Below are 19,900 nucleotides of genomic sequence, written 5' to 3'. Positions count from 1 at the left end.
AGCAAGGATTTGCCTGGCTTGATGGCCAATAACGGAGGCAAAGGAAGCAATCCCAACGACGTTGCTCGTGGGCAAAGGCTATATGGGCGGCGATTGAGGAACAGAGGCAGTTCATGGCGAAACAACGTCGGCAGATGGCGGAAATCCGTGAGTTGCTCGCCGGCATGGGACTCAACGCCAACCGCAACCGAAACACCCATGGATTAGGAGTCGGAGGTTTCGCCCGAGGCCAGCAGGGTGGTAGGCATGAGGGGCGCGATGAGGAGCGCAATACCTGCTTCCGTCAACGGCGTCCATACGAGGAAGACGAATCTGATGAAGAAGAAGAAGTCTGCGAGCATGGCCAGCAGGGTGGACGGTACAGAAGATATGACGAGTACAGATTAAAAACGGATATTCCTACTTTCAATGGGAATATGCATATTGAAGAATTTCTTGATTGGGTGTCTGAAGTGGAGAGGTTTTTTGAGATGATGGAAGTATCTGAGGGGCGTATGGTGAAGCTCGTGGCTTTCAGACTGAAAGGCGGCGCAGCTGTTTGGTGGGATACCCTACAGAGAAACAGGGACCGCCAAGGAAAGGCACTAGTTCGCACTTGGAGGAAGATGAAACAATTGCTTATGGAAAGGTTTTTGCCACCTGACTATGAACAATACTTATTTCAAATGTATCAGAACTGTGCCCAAGGAAGTAAGTCTGTATTTGATTATACCACTGAATTTTTCAGACTTTCTGCACGAAATAATCTGAATGAAACTGAGCCACAGCGAGTAGCAAGATATTTGAATGGTTTGAGGCCCAAAATTCGTGAGAAGATTGGGCAGCAGGTGCTGTGGTCTGTAGAAGAAGCTCATAACATGGCGTTGAAAGCGGAACTGCTAGAAAACACAGGGGGAAGACCTGAATATTCATTTAGAAGTAATGTTGATGCTGGTAACTTTCCGGGAAAGGGAAGAGTGTCGCAGCTTTCAAACCCAAACCAGTCTGACCATGTTGGTGCATGGAGCAAAGATGGCAATAGCAGCGTAGGCGCCAAGGAGAGACAACTAGCAGGATCTAGCAGCAAGGAACCACCCAAGAATTCAAATCCATATGCTAGAGCCACGTCGGTGAAGTGTTACAGGTGCGGTAAGCCTGGGCACCGTTCTAACGAGTGTCCAGCGAGAAAGCCCGTGAACTTGATTGAACCCGAAGAAGAGTCCGAGGAAGAAGAAGAGCAGCTAGTCTATGACAATGGTGTGTATGAGGTTGGGGAAGAAACTCAAGGGGAACGAATTAACTTAGTTCTACAGCGAGTCCTATGTTCAGCCAAACAAGAGGAACTTCCACAGCGACACGACATTTTTCAGTCTTTATGCACCATCAACAAGAAGATTTGTAACCTTATTATTGATAACGGCAGTTGTGATAACTTCGTGGCAAAGAGGTTAGTGGATCACTTGAGACTGGCAACTGAAGCACACCCTTCGCCTTATTTTATTGGTTGGGTGGAGAAGGGTCCAAAGGTTAAAGTGACTGAAGTTTGTAAGGTGCCTATCTCGATTGGAAAGCATTATAGAGATGAAGTTGTCTGTGACGTGATCGACATGGATGCCAGTCATGTGTTGTTGGGAAGGCCCTGGCAATATGATGTAGATGCAACTTATAAAGCTAGAGATAATGTATATTTGTTTACCTGGGAGGGCCATAACATTGCTATAGTCCCTACAAAAGAGTCTAACAAAATTTCCAAAGCCGCTGGGATGGAAGGGAAATCTTTCCTAACTCTGTCCAGATCTGAAAACGACTTTGAGGCGGCAGCGAAGGGGTCTCAGGAGGTTCACGTGGTAGTGGTCAAAGCTTTGGTTGTAAATTCAGAAAAGGAAGAAGGGAAGGAAGCGCCCCGAGAAGTTCAACAGTTACTCGAAGAGTTTAAGGAGTTGGTAGCTGAAGATTTACCCAATCAATTGCCACCTATGAGGGATATTCAGCATCACATAGATTTGATACCTAGAGCAAGTCTGCCAAACCTCCCTCATTACCGCATGAGCCCAAAGGAAGGTGAAGTTTTAAGAGAAAAGATAGAGGAGTTACTGAGGAAAGGATTTATTCGAGAAAGCATGAGTCCTTGTGCTGTTCCGGCCTTACTAACACCAAAGAAGGATGGAAGTTGGCGGATGTGTGTAGACAGCCGATCCATAAACAAAATCACAGTAAGGTACAGGTTTCCCATACCTCGCTTGGATGATATGTTGGATATGTTGGCAGGATCTAAAGTGTTCTCCAAAATCGACTTGAGGAGCGGGTATCACCAAATCAGAATTCGGCCTGGCGATGAGTGGAAGATCGCTTTTAAAACTAAGGAAGGGTTGTACGAGTGGCTAGTTATGCCTTTTGGGTTGTCCAACGCACCGAGCACCTTCATGCGGTTGATGAATCAGGTACTGAAGCCTTTCATTGGACGGTTTGTTGTCGTCTATTTCGATGATATCTTGATTTATAGCAAAGATGAATTGGAACATTTGACCCACTTGAGAGAAGTATTGGAGGTGCTGGAAAAAAACAAGCTATTCATTAATTTGAAGAAGTGCCATTTCCTAACAAGCAGGTTGCTATTTTTGGGCTATGTGGTGAAGGTTGCTAACCCGTGAAAGCTACGTACCTCAGTCACTGTCTTTGGAGTAGGCCATTCGCGGATGGCCTTCACCTTTTCTTCATCAACATGAATACCAATCTTCAACGCTTTCACTGCGTCAATTGGTATCAGAGCAATTGACGCAGTGAAAGCGTTTTGATGGTATTCATGTTGATGAAGAAAAGGTGAAGGCCATCCGCGAATGGCCTACTCCAAAGACAGTGACTGAGGTACGTAGCTTTCACGGGTTAGCAACCTTCTACAGGAGGTTTATCAGAAATTTCAGCACTATTGTTGCACCGATTACTGAATGTCTGAAGAAGGGGAAGTTTAACTGGGGAGAAGAAGCAGAAAAGAGTTTTTCTTTGATTAAAGAGAAATTATGCAGTGCACCTATGTTGGTTTTGCCGAGTTTTGACAAACTCTTCGAAGTAGAATGTGATGCTTGTGGAGTGGGGATTGGGGCTGTTCTGTCCCAGGATGGGAGGCCTGTTGCATTTTTTAGTGAAAAACTTAGTGATGCCAGGCGGAAGTGGTCCACATATGATCAAGAGTTTTATGCAGTTGTAAGAGCCTTGAAGCACTGGGAGCATTACTTGGTACAGAGGGAATTTATCCTGTATACTGATCACCAAACATTGAAGTTTTTGAATAGCCAGAAGCATCTGAGCAACATGCATGTTCGGTGGTCTACATATTTGCAGAAGTTCTCTTTCGTCATTCGGCATAAATCAGGAGCTTTAAACCAGGTGGCTGATGCATTGAGCCGTAGGGCTGTGTTGTTGGTGACCGTGAGTCAAGAGGTTGTTGGATTCGAATGTCTGAAGGAACTATATGCAGAAGATGAAGACTTTAAGGACGTATGGGCGGCATGCTTAGCGAAGCCACCTACAGGTGATTTTCATGTTTATGAGGGATATTTATTTAAGGGAAATCGCCTGTGTATCCCCAGAGTCTCCTTGAGGGAGAAACTTATTCGAGACTTGCATGGAGGTGGTCTCAGCGGCCATTTGGGAAGAGATAAGACCGTGGCACTTCTAGAAGAGAGGTACTTCTGGCCCCAACTGAAGAGGGATGTGGGAAACCTAGTGAGAAAGTGCTATGTTTGTCAAACAGCAAAGGGGCAAGCACAAAATACAGGTCTCTACACTCCCTTACCTATTCCTAATGATATTTGGGAAGATCTATCTATGGATTTTGTGCTTGGACTTCCACGTACACAGTGAGGGATCGACTCTGTGTTTGTGGTGGTCGGCAGGTTCTCGAAGATGGCCCATTTCATCCCTTGCAAGAAGACATCCGATGCCTCCCATATTGCGAGATTGTTCTTCCGAGAGATTGTTTGGTTACATGAAGTTCCACTATCTATTACTTCTGACAGGGACTCAAAATTTCTAAGCCATTTTTGGATTACTCTATAGAAGATGTTTGACACCTCCTTGAAATTCAGCAGCACAGCACACCCTCAAACGGACGGCCAAACGGAGGTGGTGAATAGAACACTTGGAAATTTAATTCGCAGCATATGTGGGGATAAACCAAAACTGTGGGATCATGCTTTACCTCAAGCTGAATTTGCATACAACAACGCCGTTCATAGTGCTACCGGTAGATCCCCTTTCTCACTGGTTTACTTGAAACAGCCCAGACATGCTGTTGATCTAGTACGCCTGCCCAAAAATCTGATACGAAATATGGCAGCGGAGAATATGGCGGATCAGGTCCAATCTGTTCAAGCAGAAGTTAAGCAAAGATTGGAGGAGACTAACGCTAAATATAAGGCAGCTGCAGACAAGCATCGTCGGCATAAAGAGTTCCAAAAAGGGGATATGGTGATGGTGTTCTTACGTAAAGAGAGATTTCCAACTGGCACTTACAACAAGCTCAAACCGAAGAAATATGGTCCCTACAGAGTGTTGAAGAAGATCAGCAACAATGCCTATGTCATTGATCTACCTGATGATATGGAAATTTCGAAGACTTTTAATGTTTCAGATCTGTATGAATATCACTGTCAAGGGGCACCCCTGTATCCAGACATTAACTCGAGGGCGAGTTGCTCTCAAGTGGAGGGGACTAATGCAGAACAGGAGATCATCGCTGATCGTTCGAATGAGATGAAGGATCAAAAGACTCCGGAAGCGTATGTCAGTCCAAGGGAATCTGGAAGAGGATGAGGCTGAATAATTTTTATTTCTGTTAGCTGAATATTTGCTGAATATTTTCTGTTTCTGTTTTAGAGTTCCTATTTAGTTTCTGTTTCTTAGTTTGTTCCAGCTTCCTATTTCAGAGTTCTACTTTTGCTAGGACTCTAATTCAGCATGGTATTTCTGTAAACCCTGTTAATAATGTTTAGGGTATGGAGTGGCCTATAAAAGAGCTGTCACGTTTTAGAGAGGCATTGAGCCGTCAATAAAAAAAATCTGTTTCAGAGAGTTTCTGAAAACTCTGAGTTTTCTGAATTTTCTTGGTTCAACGTTGGTTGAATCTAGTCTTCAACGCTTTCACTGCGTCACCATAGCTCTATCAAATCTCTCTCACAACCTTGCCATTCCTGATCTGTTATTACACCAGATAGAAGGGGATCCAGTAAAGCCAAGATCCATGAGGCTGTTATCAAGGAAAAAAGATGGAATCTCTCTTATATCTCGATTCACTCTAAACTCTATTCCACCTTTCTGCTCCCTTGCCGCTGCAATTACATTGAAATTCTCAATTGCCAGCAGTGGAAGGTGTGAGGAAACAACGTTAGGAATCATACTCCAAACTATGCGCCTTTGCAGCCCGCAAGTGCTTGCGTAGGTGACTGAAAGACCAAGGTGTAGATTTTGGTTGGGAAATAAGACCGAACACCTGCTGTTCATTGTAGCTGAAGATCTAATCTAGTAGGGTATAAATTGTACTTCCGTTGGAGATCTTGACGGTCCATTGTATGGAATATTGTCCATTGAAATAGTTGTTTAGTCTCGCGTTTATTCTCTAAACTAATGTAGTATGGATTTCTCCTTCTTACCTCTTTCTTTAGGCACGTGTGATGCGTGTAAGATAATATGGATGGCTAGGATCAGCTAATTTTTTTTAAAAAAATTATAGAAATCATTTATTTCTTAGTAGGGGCATTTGTAACTTTCAATAAAAATCAAATAAAGTGAAAAAAAAGTTTCGCCTCCACTCTAAATCATTCACCTTAAGGTGGCAAATAGGTTGAGTTAGCCCGAATTGGTCAAACCAACCCAATATAATCCTATTTGTTAAATAGATCAAAAATGCAAAATCAAATCTAACCTCATTATTAAATAAGTAACTCAACCGGAGCCATATAATCCATTTAATAAACATGTCGGATGAAGTTAAATTGATTCTACAAAAGTTAAATAGGTCTCAAATAATTTACATAGATTCATTATGTCTAAATCAGCCAGCATAAGTTTAATAGATGATAACTCTAACCTGAATCTGTCCGATTTAATAACAAATCAAACCATGTCGAACTATGTATAACCTAGAAATGCCGAGCCTCAACTTGCTTAACTTCACAGGCAAGTTGGATTGAGATGTCAGCTCATGAATTGTCGTCTTCATTTCATCTCAATTGTACCACTCCAATGGGCTAATATTTTGATATCCTCTCTTTTTTTCTTTTTTTTGTGCTTAGAAAAAGGGAAGAAGGAGGTAAGAAGAACCTCGCCTGCATAGCAACCCTATTGGGCTCCCTCTCCGCTAGAGAGTGTTCGATGCTGGTAGAGCATTTTTTACTCATATCCCCCCATCCATGGGTGCGTTTCGAACCAGGGCTACTTCGGTGAAATCAAAGCCTCATTCTCATTGTGCTACCACCTCGGTGGTTGATGTCCTCATTTGCTGCTAACAATATCCAACCAAGTCTCTCTCTCTCTCTCTCTCTCTCTCGCCCATAATTTGATCCTCCATACCGTGAACGCTTGCTCGGCCGGTAGCAGCTCTTATCCAAAGTGTCCACCCTCGTTACAATCCTCGTCACAATTCCACGAGAGCTGGGTCTACTCGGGGGCCTAAGCTCCGGCGCAAGTGACATTAGATTAAAATAGAGTAGCCTTCATGATATCAAAGAGCTTTAAGCACGTATATATACTTGAGGGTGGCGACCATCTAATGCCACAACCTACAAGTAGTACACTACCCATGCTGGCACCCTGTACCCGTTCGTTATTCTTGCTTTCTTCTGGCGCCCCGGTACTTAGCACCCATCCATCGTAACATTCACCACAAAGGCAAGCAGGTTAAAATCGTCGAAGAGTCTTGAGCCAAAATCTAAATCGACAAACCAAATCGCTTTGACAACGACCAGATCAGTAATTTCCATCCAAATTTTGATCCCTCTCCCTATCATGAGAAGGGGCTCAAGAGAACACAACATAAAAAACCAGGATGACACATTTGATCATACGCATACAAAACTACAAACAAGCAAATCGTCGCACTTACAACAGATCGCCATCTCAAAATGCAAAGGCTTGTCATAGGTCACCAGCACCCCTTCTACCCACTTTGATCAAGCAACAAGCCAAAGCAAAAAAAAAAAAAAAAAAAAAAAAAAAAAAAAAAAAAAAAAAACTTTAGACCTACTTACTCCTCGTCCATGTCAACATCCTCCCCATCTTCCACTAATTTCACCTTCTTCACGGCCTGGGCTGCATCACTGCTGATCGCCCTGCTCGGGATCTCAATTAGGATATCTGACTTTTGCCCAGTAGCAGCATTCACAAGCCCTCCATTCTTCTCCACCCTATATGTCAGCTCCTTCTTCCCGACAGCTGCATCAATGTACACGGTGGAGTTCTCATCAATCTCTTCCCGTATGAGCATCTTGGACAGCTGAGTCACCACTCTCTTCTCTAACCATCTCCTGATCGGTCTTGCACCGTATACCTGAAAAGCCCAAGAGGCACATTCCAATCAGTCCCCAAATCCTCTATAAAACAGCAAAATCATGAGTGTCAAATGGATGCAAGAGTTGAAATGGGTGCTTACAGGGTCATATGATTCAGCTAGAACGACATCCAAAGCAGCATCAGATACAGCTAGAGCAATGCCCCTTTCTGCAAGACGGACAGCAACATCCTTCATCTGGAGCCTGGCAACCTTCCTAAGTTGCTCATGCGATAGAGGATCAAATATCACTATCTCATCCAACCGATTAAGCAGCTCAGGCCTGAAATGCCTCCTCACCTGCAAACATGACATGAACAATTTGTCCGCCATTAGAACCGATATCGAACATCGCGCAGCTCAAAACAAGAATCAGAATGCCTCGATTACATACTTCCTGCATGACTCGTTCTCGTGCAATCTGCATCGAAGATTGGCCTACCATTCCTGCAAGGAGATGTTCTGCCCCAAGATTCGAAGTCAAGATAACGACCGTGTTGGTGAAGTCCACCTTCCTCCCTTGGCCATCGGTCAACCTTCCGTCGTCGAGGACTTGAAGAAGGGTATTGAACACAGCAACATGCGCCTTTTCCACTTCATCGAACAAGATGACACTGTATGGCCGCCTCCTCACAGCCTCTGTCAGCTGTCCACCCTCCTCATGGCCGACATACCTGAAAAATCCTCAATATGAGCATCCAGGCTCCAGCTATGGCAACGGTAAGGAAGAAACGAGGTCCGCTGCACAAGAAATACTTACCCTGGTGGTGCACCAATGAGTCTGGCAACCGAATGCTGCTCCATGTACTCAGACATATCAATGCGAATCAGGAGGTTCTCATCATCAAAGAGCTGCTCGGCAAGAGCTTTCGCAAGCTCTGTTTTACCAACACCAGTGGGACCTAAGAAGAGGAAGGAGCCCGTCGGTTGCTGCGGCCGGCCTAGACCAGCCCTCGACCTCAACACAGCCTCCGCCACCGCATCAACTGCCCGGTCCTGGCCTACGACTCTCTTGTGTAACCTCTCTGCAAGGCCTATCAGCCTTTCCTTCTCATTTTGGCCCAGCCTGGTCACTGGAATGCCAGTCCATCGGCTCACAACCTAAACCGAACTCTCGTTAGCGAGCAATACAACAAATACCATAAAAACTCTCGTATCAGATCCATCAAAGTACCCTCAAGACACATACCTCTGCAACTTGTTCAGGCCCCACTGTTTCGGTTAACATCAAGTTCTCATCACTATCCCCTTCAAGCCTTGCAATAGCAGCATCAATCTCTTGCAGGGCTCCATATCGTAGGTCTGCAACGCGTGCCAAATCCATTCTCCTCTCTGCCTCCTGTAAAGTAAAGAGAAGCTCCTCGCGGCGCTGCTTCAATCTTCGAATCTCATCGACTCTTTCCTTCTCCTTCCTGTACTTCATCATGAGTGGCTGTAGCTTATCCCTCAGATCATCCAGTTCCTTCCTAACCTGAAATTAGCCACCCATACCATCCACATTGTTAGGAGACTCATCAATGCCATCTAAACAGAGACATCGTTTTGCATGAAGTCACAAAAAGAGGCCCGAACAGAGTTAACAATAAATTACCCACCTCTAACAGCCGTGCTTTGCTGGCTTTATCCTTCTCCTTCTCAAGCGCATGCAATTCGACCTCCAATTGAATTCTCTTCCTTTCCAAGTTATCAATTTCCTCTGGCTGGCTATCAAGCTGCACCCTCACATTGGCACAAGCCTCATCGACCAAATCAATGGCCTTATCAGGCAGGTGTCGGCCTTCGCAGAGCAAAAAGAAAACCATCCTCAGAATCAAAGTTGTAGCGACAATTATTATGCTTCATGTATGCAAAAGATTAAATTTTCCTAAACTAGAACTAATGAGATTAATTCTATTCTACGTCAAATTAATTTGAAAGATTAAATTTTGCAGCGCCAAAAAAAACTCAATTTAGAAGGGGGAAAAAAGACTAGAATCGGAAAAAAAAAAAATCCTAACAAAGCCAAGTCAAGATGAGAATTAACTATGCTATATTAACTAGAAAGATTAAATTTTTACTATACCATAACCTAGAACAAGAAGCCCTCAAGTTACCTGAAATGTATCGAGAGGAGAGCTGGGCGGCGACCACAAGAGCCCGGTCCTGAATCCGAACACCATGGTGCCCCTCGTACTTCTCCTTCAATCCTCGAAGTATGCTAATGGTGTCCGCCACACTGGGCTCAGCCACATAGACTTGCTGGAACCTTCGTTCGAAGGCAGCATCTTTCTCCACATACTTCCTATACTCCTCCAGCGTTGTCGCTCCAATGCACCGGAGTTGACCTCTAGCAAGCATCGGCTTGAATAGATTCGCAGCATCCATGGAGCCCTCAGTGCGTCCAGCGCCAAGCACAAGGTGGATCTCATCAATGAAGAGGATGACCCTGCCTTCAGCCTCCTCCACCTCTTTGAGCACAGCCTTGACTCGCTCCTCGAATTCACCCCGATACTTGGCGCCCGCAACGAGGGCCCCCATGTCCAGGGCCACGAGTCGAACATCTAGTAGGTTACTCGGGACGTCGCCCCTGACAATCCTCTGGGCGAGGCCCTCCACGACAGCCGTCTTGCCGACGCCTGGCTCGCCAATAAGGACGGGGTTGTTCTTGGTCCGGCGCGATAGAATCCGGATTACGCGGCGGATCTCCTCGTCCCGGCCGATCACCGGGTCGAGCTTCCCCGCCTGTTCGACCAAATCCCGGCCGTAGGTCTTGAGCGCCTGGAAGTTGGTGTCGCCGGAGGCGCTCTCCACCTTCTTGCCCTCCTTGCCCCGAAGCTTTTCGACCTCGGAGCGTACGCGGGCGGCGCTGACGCCGGCCTCCTTGAGGCAGTCGGAGATCTGGGAGTCCTCGAGGAGGCCAAGAATGAGCTGGTCGACAGCGAGGTGGGTGTCTCCGCGAGACTTCTGGGAGGACTGGGCGCGGCGGATGACCTTGATGAGAGAGGTGGAGGCCGGGACCTCGTCCGGCGGCGGGTGCTGGGAGGGAATCTTCTTGAGGGCGCGGTTGAGTACACTCTCTATCGAGGCGACGCTGGAGTCGCCAGCGCCGCCGGAGGCGTTGGAGATGGCCTGCCGGAAAAGGCCGGCGGTGTCACCGACGAGAGCGACAGCTAGGTGGAGAGGGGTGATCTGGGCGTGGCCATTGTTGATGGCGAGCTCGTGGGCGGCGATGATTGCCTCGTTGGTCTTGTGGGTGAACTTATCCGGATTCATGGCTCCGCCGTATCACAAAAAGAAAGAACAAAGAACTATGAGGGATAATTTTATTTATTCTGGGATTGGGTCAGGAATAGAGATAGCGGTATGTTATTTCTTCTTCTTCGGTTCTGTGTGGCGGCATAAGGGGAGTGAGGCGGGAATATAAAGAGGAGGGGAGAGGAATCGCCATGCGTCCACAAGGGGAGGGACCGCGGGGACACTGGAAGGTGCTAGAGAGAGCTGGAGAGTTCTGGGCGCACTGCGGACGGTCGGATGGAGGCGGTCATTGGTTCCGATTTGCCACGTGTACTATTTCTATTTTGCGTTGGTTGTGGTGGTCCTCAGGAATTCTAGCGAGCGGGGAAATGTTTCGAAGTGTCGGATCTAAACTCTTTTCTCGACGGGAATGCGGGCTTAAGTTTTTTGTCGTTTCGATGGGGTTGGTTGACGTAAAAGGGTTCTGGGGTGTACCAGAGAGGGGTTGGGCGGAGCGTAGCATCAGTGGGACCCGCGTTGTCTCGTTACATCCGGTGGTAGTTGACTGGGATGAGGTTTCGGGCCTGCCTAACGGCTCTTACATGGGAGTTACAAGATTTTTATTAGGATCTTCTTCTATTAACATGAACTTTAAACCAAATTCCTACAGTTCAATTAATATAAATAGAATCCCATGATCTTTCTACAACGAGGTCACCTATTCAAAGTTCGAACAATTAACTATCACTCTTTGAAATTAGCTTAAGATATGTTTGCTTGTAAGGAAAATTATGTGAAAAGCTCTTTTCTTTCAAAAGAGGAGCAAGTTTATTACTATATTCAAAGAAGAAATAAAAAATCAGAGGGGTTTCAGAGCTATATATGATACGGCCTTGACACATTAGAAATTGCTATCTCAACTACGTAGGAAATACGAGCTTAGAATCACATATGTTGGCTAAAGGTGGCAATCTGGATTGGATCATATCAGACACGGGTCATGTCAATACGAATTGGGTTAAAAATTTATTAACCCGTATTTAATAAGTCAAAAATTTATATATAAATTAGATCTATTTATTAAACAAGTAGACCGGATCTTAACCAATCCAGCCTTTACTAAATATATAAAATTAGGTTAGACAAGTTAAATAGATTAAGTGAGTTTTTAACGGATTAAATAGATGTAAAAAAGTTAAATAGGTTAAGCAGATTAAGTTAAATAACACAAAATGGGTCAGACAGGTTTTAAACATGTTAAGTAGATATTAAATAGGTTGACTGGATTAGATCATAATTCGATCTAATTATTTAACAGGTCTAATATCTATATTTATCAGGTCTAAATTTAAGTAGACCTTAAATAGGCTGAATGGATAAGTCAAGATCCGATAAAGAAAAAAGAAAAAAACCAGAATATAATGAAATTAGCTGTAACGACAAAGGGGAAATATAAAACCACTTCCTGCACATAGCATGATAAAAATAAGGATTAAGCTGCGGAGAAAGACAGAAAAAGAGTTGTTAACATAAGATAAAGAATTGAGTGAGAAAGAGAAGAAAATTCTTCTTACAAGTTTAATCAAATAAAAAAGATACTATAATAAGATATTGAAAGAAAATTAGGAAGACAGGTTCCAATGACAATAGATTTAATAAAAATATATTAAAAGATAAATAGATGACCTCATCATAATAAAAAGGGAAAAGAGAAATAGGATGAAATTTAATAAAAGAAAAAAAATGAAGGAATTAAGAATACTTACTGTTTGAGCCAATGGGCATGGTTATTGATGCGATGTCAATTCCTTTGGTATGCCTTGGAGGAGAACACAAAATCTATTTTCTAAAGAATACACGAGAAACAATAGGATTTGGATGCAAGGACCAAAGAAGCTACATCAACATAAAGTAAAGAAAAGAAGAAATGAATTTGCATTCGATCGGAAAAAAAAAATTGGAGAGGATAGTCTATATATAATTGCAAAGTGGCATTGTGAAAAGGATAAGAAGTTTATTTCAGCAGCCCATCTAACAAAAGCACTAGGATAAAAATGACGATGATAATAAAAATTATTTTAGTTGGAAATACAAGAAAAATATGCTTGTAATATTTTAGGTGTAAAAAGATGAAGAATTCTAGCACCCTACATTATAATACTTGATTATATGGCTAATTTAGAGATTAGGAAAGATAAGGCAAGATAGATCGGCATGGCATGGTTGCTTGGGAGAGATTGCATGGAGGTGGGGTCCATGAGGATAGGCCTATCATGCTCAGAGTTCGTGACAACGGTGCCAATTTTGGTGATCCAGCATTCTCCTCGGATGCAAGAAGGATTATGGGATCGAAATAAGAGCTAAAAGGGAGTTTGAGGAAGGGGGACACCATTAAAGGTTTCAGGCTTGATTTACACAAGAAAACATTTCAACATGGAGAAAGAGAACAGAAGAAGAGCCGAATATGAAAGAGCAGCCAAACTTTTTGGTTTTATATCTTAATTTATTTTGAAAAATGCCTCTTCCTGATTTATCTAGCTGAACATCCATATTATCATAACAGTTAATCTATCCCCTAAATTTGTCCCATGGTCTTGCTTGCAATACTGTAGTTTTAATTAATTGAGAGCTTTTTTTGGGCTCTATGAATTTTTTTTAAAATGAGAAAAAGTGAGACATATATTTAAAACTGCTAATTAAGGAAAATGGCCGGATGAGTGGAAAGGAGATAGGACAGCAGATTAGGTAGCTTCTTATGTGGCTAACCACTCTGGGGATTTCTTATGGCTGAGAGAGAGGAGACTTTCCGGTGCATTCTGAAATTTGTTATCTTTTAATTTTTTGGATATATTCGTACCCGCTACATGTGATATATCCGTTTCAATATAATAAAAAAAAAGAGATGGAAAATTTTAACATATAGGGTGCAATCAGACAGATAAAAAAAGTTGTTACTATTTTGAAAATTAAGGTAAGTTTAGATTTAATGTTTATATACATTATAAAGATACCAATTTCTATTTGTTATTTAAACTAATTAAATGTTCATATATGGTGAAAAGAACTGAATGTATTTACTAAGTTTGAAGAGACGATGACCAAAACCAGATATTATTTAAATTTAGGAGTATTTATACAACGCATGGAAAGCAAGCTTTAAGATGTGTGTCTGAAGCATTATGCGGGACCTATTTATTCCTTCCGTAGATCCACGAATGCGCTGCACCAGCGACTTATTTAGGTCCAACTTCAAGACGGCGCCGGGGACGCTTTACGGCTTTGCCCGGTCTAAATTCTCGAGCCCGAACCCAGCCACGGTGCCTGGGCGGGGCATTTCATCGAACACCATAACTATATTCACCGAGCGGGAGGAGACCGGGATGGCTTCCACCGCGAGGACTTTAGGAGCATTTCTCCGCAGGGTCTCACTCTCCCGTGGCTTCTCCTCCTCCCTCTCGTCCCTCAAGAACCCCTCAACACTCCAGAGTACGTCTCCCACTAAACCATTTTGGTTCCCTTTCCCCTTCCTAGAATAAAATTCTTAAGCGCAGTTGCTTTTGTGTTCCTTGTTCCACCTCTCTCTCTCTTTGTCAGGGTTTGGTTTATTCGAGAAGAAAGAAACGGTGAGTGACGTCCTGAGATTTAGAAGGATATGGACATCTCCTCCTGTATGTATGGGACGGCGTTCTTCCAAGATCGCTGGAAGAAAGGTGCGAGCTTTTTCGCCCTTTTCTCGGAGTTCGTGGATTGTTGTTTTAATTATTGAATTGCTTCACTTGATGCAAATGTAGATAGAAGTAGAGGTAGCTTAGGTCAATTCATTCGCCTCCGTGCAGTAATAAGATCTGTTCATCTTAATGTCCGAGTATATTACGTATTACCGATAAACTTACCGCATTAAACATGAAAACTTGTTGTCGAAAGTACTTGTAGAGATTAATTTTCATGTGGTTTCGCTGGCAGTTGCTTCAAAAAAAATTTCATGTACGCATCAATAGCAACCGAAAATTCTGTTTGAGTTGTATGTTTATCAAAGGAAGCTGCTGTGAGCTATGTTCCTGACCAAGGGATGATGTATTTTCTATCTAATTCTCGGAAGTGTTGAAAGAAAATTCACTCAAGTTGTTGATGTGAAATATCACAACTATCATAGTGGATTTTGGCAATTTGTTATGTCTGTTCCATACTTAGATGTTCTTAGTTATGCTTTATATATTTGTTTATTGTCAAACATGTGTGTTTTGACACGCTGTTCGCTGTTTATTGCCTCCTTGCGTGGTATTTCTAGCCAAGTTTTGACTAAGGTAATGATACCTTTTGATGTGATCACAGAATCCTTTCTGGGAACTTTATTTGCTCATATCTTTGAGTGTGACTTGCATGCAGGATGCTCAGAATTTGAAGAAGATGAAACGCAATGGAAAAATTGGAAAAGAAATTGTTGCTGCGTAAGTTCATAAAGCTTATAAAGTTTGAGATAAATTGTTGATGATCATTAGTGATCCTTAGAACCAATTATAGTTTTATCTGGGTATTGTATGCAACTATAAATTTAGTAGAATGCCCTTATCGACAGCACAGATTATATTTGTCATACATCCTGGCATGGAATATTTTAAAAGCATTGCCTGTAGGAGTCCCATAAGTTATTAGGTATGAATCTGCCAGTATAGTGAACAAGAGTACCTTTTTTGAACTGCAGAGTTAAATGCAGTTCTTATTGCACTGATACGAAGTCCGCATTATGGATTAAAAGATCAATCGTACATGAGAACTTTTTAATAACCGAGTTCAACAAAATGCAATTTTCATTAAGTTGGTGCAGAATTTATTTCATGGTAGCCATGGGCAAGAGAGAAGCTCATCAAGAAACCCATAGGGGAAAGTAACTGAAGAGAAATCGACCTTATTAAACCCATGGTTTGTGGTCATGCAACTGAGAAGCAGTCTTCCAAGCTTTCCATGAGTTAGGAAAGAATCTACACAAGAAAGAAAGAACAAAATGTTAAGGTTAGGACTTAGGAGACTGCATTCATCTTCAAGGTGCAAATTATACATCAAAGAACTGAAACATTGTTTCATGCACCATAATATTTCTTTTGCAGCTGAAAATTAGCTTTGCAAGTTTGGGGGTAGAGTTGAAAAGTGGAAGGGGAAAACATAGTATATATTAAAGAAAAAGCAGATAAATGAACCATGTTCTGTAAAAAGTGGGGATATCATAAACCACCTACTATCTCAAAATACTTTCTTCAAGTGAAGATTTCTACAACCTGATATTCTTTTCTCACTGGATGGAATATTCTCTGACCATTTAAGTCTTATGCTAAAAGAAAAATAAATTGAACTTTCTTGGCACCCTAATTTTTCTTTTTCCATTTGTAGGTTACATTTTGGTGTAGAATTTGACTCATTGGAGGATCCAAGTTAACAACCATGCTTGTGCTCCTGGATATTTTGAATACAATACATGCAAAAGTGGCAGATGATGTCTCTGCTGCAGCAGATTAAAGTGTAACTTGATATGATTAATATGTCAATTAGGTAACTTTCTATTTAATAAAAGATTACTATAGATGCCAGCTCATGATACAGACTCCTTATGGCATATAGGTGATAATTTGATTGATGACCAAGAGGCATATTTGACATTTGTACCTGGTACTTGATTTCGACTTTATTCTTTGAGTATTCCTTAGATGTTAGACAACAACAAGATTTGTTCATGACATCTCAAATTCTCGTTGATTTTTGTTAAACTTCTAATAGTTATTCTTCCTTGTCTAGTATTTGTAATGTGACAATAGATTTTGGGACTGAACTCTGAAGAATGTTGAACTCACTTGTACTCAAGCCATAAATGATTTTATTTTCTGCATGACAAACCAGTTGGTGGTGACTCCAATGAGGGCTATGGCACTGATTTCATGATATGTTTCACAATGTTAAATGAATGTTTCATCAGATGTTACATGACCCATGTTGCTTCCTGCTCAATGTTCCGATTCTTGTGTACCTGTGGCGTGTCATTCAAGTGTAAATTGTACAACAATGAATCTTTTTTTCCCTATTCTGTACCATCTCATCTTTGTGAAATCATTCTGGCATCAATGTGCTGTTTTTTATGATTAAATCATACAGCGTGAAGAAAGGAGGCCCAAATCCATCATCAAACACAATTTTAGCTGTCATACTGGAGAAAGCTAGAGAGCTTGATGTACCCAAGGAAATTGTGGAGCGCAACATCAAAAAAGCATCTGAAAAGGGACAGGAGACTTATATTGAGAAATTCTATGAGGTAGGCTTGGCAGTGCAGTTTTATGGGTTGAAAATTTGATTTTGCATTTGGAATTCATGCTAGACACAATGACTCAGGTGTATGGTTTTGGCGGGGTTGGTATGGTAGTTGAAGTTCTGACTGATAAAATAACCAGATCAGTGGCTGCTGTCAGAGGAGTCGTGAAGGACTGTGGAGCTAAGCTGGCTGATCCAGGGTCTATTTTATTCAAGTTTAGGCGTGCCCGGGTTGTGAATATAAAGGCAACTGATGCTGATAAAGATCAGCTGCTTGCTGTTGCCTTAGATGCTGGTGCTGAAGATGTTATTGAGCCAACAATTTATGATAATGACTCAGAGGAAGATAGTGCAGAAAGGTAATTTTCTGCGCAAAATTTAGTCAAATGATGTTCTATTTTTAGGACTTTTTTTCCTGTTATATAGTTATCTTTTGCCAGTCTGGTGTAACATATTGTTATCCAAAGTGATCTAACAGTAAAAAATGTTCACGATGGATATAAAACCAAGGGCCAGATAATGATATTAAAGGAAGTTACAGAAGTCTAGGACTTCACAGCAACACAACAATATCCTCAGTCAGAAGTAAAATTTCACATTGTTATCCTGTTAGATTATATTTTCAGCCTATCAGCAAGCCTTGATAAAGAAATGTACGAGTCCAAGAGAACTAACATAAGTGCTACTGTGTTCTAAAGAATGTAAGTGGATGCACCAGTTTTCTCAGCCATCCACGCCATTGTTTGAAAGGAGTGCTGCCTCCAGAAGGTTATCAAGTATCAACCCTGTGATGTTGATATTTGATGATCTTTTTCATTGTTATGAATCAAATTGATGAACGTGAGAGAGTTGAGATTACCATGCAATGATGGATATTGCTGTTTGCAGATTACTCCCACTTATAAGTTGTATCAGCTAACTAGTGCCAGAAGAGGAAGCAAAACTTGTGATCTGACTTCTGACATGCAGTGTCATTGTTGGAAACTTATCAGTCTTGTTCTTACGAGAGTCTCTGACAACATATAAAAGACATTGAGACTAATGTACGATGCTTATATGAGGCATCTGGCATCCTTTTAGCTGGTATGATAATAGATTGTAAAATACTCATAGCGGCATGCACTAAATGGGTTTTTATATTACAGTAGTATGCTCAGTTACAATGTATGTCTTCAGCAATTGCTTCTTGCAAATTAAAGTACCATATTGCGTCATCCTTTTATATTTAGACTGGGACATTGTTAACTTTATTTGGTATCTAATAGTAGTAAAATCATTTGATACATCAAACTACTTCGGCAAGTGTTCTGAAAAGTAATTCTTTTTTTTTTAGCTATTATAAGATCGTTACTGAAGCTGAAAACTACTCCACCATACTATCAAAACTACGAGATGAAGGAATAGTATATGAACCAGACAATGGTTTTGAACTACTGCCACTGAACCCCATTGAGGTATGCTATTCTCATTTGTATCCTGTGGTTTTCCATTTTTTAAGTTGCCTTCAATATCTTCACTTTTGGCTTGGCTGGCGCATGTAAACCTTATTCGCACTTGAACTTTTGCTCTAGGCATCTTTAGCAGGCTTATTATTTTATTCTTTCAGATTTGGTTCTGTAAATTGTTGTTGACTTCTTGTTACCACTGTTAAGTCATATGGTACATGTGTAAATGACCTGAATTCATGTGCCACATATAACCTGCCATGCTGCTAGATGTATGCAGAGTGGCCAGTAGCATCACATCAAGGAAGTTAAGCAGTCATAATACTCTGAAAGTTCACATTGATACACTGCATATCATGTAAATGTCTTCTATGTATACTTTATTATGTGGATAAATTTCAACTTTCCTTATTTTTCTCCCTAAAAGTAATCCGATCAAATCTTTTTGAGATCCAATTTTCCACCTGAAGCTCCTTGTGCCCTGTGATTTGACAGGTAGATGATGAAGCGATGGAGTTAAACAAGGAACTGATGTCCAAGTTACTTGAACTTGATGATGTTGATGCTGTTTATTCAGATCAAAAGTGATGATGGACAATTTTTCTTTAGCAATCAGGTGAGAACCAGTAGCAATATGTTTCTTCTTATCCTCCTCGTTATTTTGCAGCTTGGGCTGCTGATATTTTTAAGTCTGGCCTCTACTTGATTTTTAGGCCAATCTCAACTCACAACCTTAGAGAATATCCTTATACCTAAGATGTTCCCCTCCATTTGCTCCAGAATATGATTATTTTTTTAGTTACCTAGTCAACTTATGATAATCTTCAACTCCTTGTTGGCACATCTTACAGTAGCTGATCTCTTCTTTCTTTATTTTTCCCACAGATGCACAGACGAAGTGGTGGAGGAACTCGATGTCCAAATTAATTAAACATAATCAATTCATTTAAAAATTTGCGAGCAAATTTTAGTTCTTCTATTACTTTCGCAATACATGATGTACTGTGTGTTTCCCTTTCTGTTCCATAAAATTTCAAAGTTGTGTCCTCCAGTTGATGAGCAGAAAGGATCGATAGTTGCATCTCATCCTTTCCTTCATAATGATCAGAGCTCAGTGAAGTTCTCTTTGGAGATTGTCTTGTAATTCGTTAAGTAATTTAATAATATCTAACCTTTTTTTGGGGGGGGTTAGCATAATAATGTGGATCGAATGACTGGCCTGCACATGTTCTTCCGGTCAGTTTCTGTGCTCGGAAATAGCCTTTCTAGGTATTCTTTAACCCTTAAATGCCGATAACCGGCAGATGTATCCATGCAAATTGCGGACTTACCACGTAAAACCTGCTTGCTACATGCATTAATAATAACAAACCCATTATTTAACGCTCTTAACCTGTTTGTATTAACTTCTTAATTCAGACATATA

The 19,900-nt window shown here is 41.7% G+C and overlaps 3 protein-coding genes across 4 annotated transcripts; 2 read left to right on the top strand and 1 right to left on the bottom strand.

The window, feature by feature from the left end:
- The first annotated feature begins 134 nt into the window (after window positions 1–134).
- On the top strand, window positions 135–3,840 carry LOC120110405. The gene is made up of 2 exons (XM_039125228.1): window positions 135–2,420; window positions 2,800–3,840. The coding sequence occupies exons 1-2, from the start codon at window positions 135–137 to the stop codon at window positions 3,838–3,840; spliced, it is 3,327 nt and encodes a 1,108-aa protein (XP_038981156.1).
- Window positions 3,841–6,892: 3,052 nt separating this feature from the next.
- Window positions 6,893–10,917, bottom strand: LOC103717858 (chaperone protein ClpB1). The gene is made up of 7 exons (XM_008806397.4): window positions 9,616–10,917; window positions 9,118–9,299; window positions 8,712–8,993; window positions 8,283–8,623; window positions 7,917–8,196; window positions 7,625–7,822; window positions 6,893–7,522 (listed from the first exon to the last, which is right to left on the bottom strand). Exons 1-7 carry the CDS (start codon window positions 10,772–10,774, stop codon window positions 7,220–7,222), a joined length of 2,745 nt encoding a protein of 914 aa, XP_008804619.2. The 5' UTR covers window positions 10,775–10,917; the 3' UTR covers window positions 6,893–7,219.
- Window positions 10,918–13,971: 3,054 nt separating this feature from the next.
- On the top strand, window positions 13,972–19,671 carry LOC103717857 (probable transcriptional regulatory protein At2g25830). Of its 2 annotated transcripts, XM_008806396.4 has the most exons (8): window positions 13,972–14,221; window positions 14,330–14,445; window positions 15,122–15,183; window positions 16,877–17,033; window positions 17,111–17,388; window positions 18,363–18,483; window positions 18,970–19,090; window positions 19,360–19,671. In XM_008806396.4, the coding sequence occupies exons 1-7, from the start codon at window positions 14,116–14,118 to the stop codon at window positions 19,060–19,062; spliced, it is 933 nt and encodes a 310-aa protein (XP_008804618.2). In that variant the 5' UTR covers window positions 13,972–14,115; the 3' UTR covers window positions 19,063–19,090; window positions 19,360–19,671. The 2 variants fall into 2 exon arrangements, with proteins under 2 accessions (XP_008804618.2, XP_038981325.1); XM_039125397.1 differs by lacking the exons at window positions 13,972–14,221; window positions 14,330–14,445; window positions 15,122–15,183 and adding an exon at window positions 16,313–16,778.
- Window positions 19,672–19,900: the final 229 nt, after the last annotated feature.

This window comes from Phoenix dactylifera, chromosome 4, assembly GCF_009389715.1.
Source record: "Phoenix dactylifera cultivar Barhee BC4 chromosome 4, palm_55x_up_171113_PBpolish2nd_filt_p, whole genome shotgun sequence".
NCBI classification, from domain to species: Eukaryota; Viridiplantae; Streptophyta; class Magnoliopsida; order Arecales; family Arecaceae; genus Phoenix; species Phoenix dactylifera.
Note: the sequence above shows the minus strand (reverse complement) of the source record. Positions and strands in the feature narration are given on the sequence as shown.

What these genes read in the sequence shown, in the direction of transcription:
- LOC120110405 (XM_039125228.1), top strand. Translation starts at nt 135, where the DNA reads ATGGCGGAAATCCGTGAGTTGCTCGCCGGCATGGGACTCAACGCCAAC. An exon ending in TCATGCGGTTGATGAATCAG is followed by an intron (nt 2,421 to 2,799) that starts GTACTGAAGCCT and finishes GATGAAGAAAAG; the next exon opens with GTGAAGGCCATCCGCGAATG.
- LOC103717858 (XM_008806397.4), bottom strand. Translation starts at nt 10,774, where the DNA reads ATGAATCCGGATAAGTTCACCCACAAGACCAACGAGGCAATCATCGCC. An exon ending in CTCCTCTCGATACATTTCAG is followed by an intron (nt 9,300 to 9,615) that starts GTAACTTGAGGG and finishes TGCTCTGCGAAG; the next exon opens with GCCGACACCTGCCTGATAAG. An exon ending in GCAAAGCACGGCTGTTAGAG is followed by an intron (nt 8,994 to 9,117) that starts GTGGGTAATTTA and finishes GGCTAATTTCAG; the next exon opens with GTTAGGAAGGAACTGGATGA.
- LOC103717857 (XM_008806396.4), top strand. Translation starts at nt 14,116, where the DNA reads ATGGCTTCCACCGCGAGGACTTTAGGAGCATTTCTCCGCAGGGTCTCA. An exon ending in CCAAGATCGCTGGAAGAAAG is followed by an intron (nt 14,446 to 15,121) that starts GTGCGAGCTTTT and finishes ACTTGCATGCAG; the next exon opens with GATGCTCAGAATTTGAAGAA. An exon ending in TGCCACTGAACCCCATTGAG is followed by an intron (nt 18,484 to 18,969) that starts GTATGCTATTCT and finishes GTGATTTGACAG; the next exon opens with GTAGATGATGAAGCGATGGA.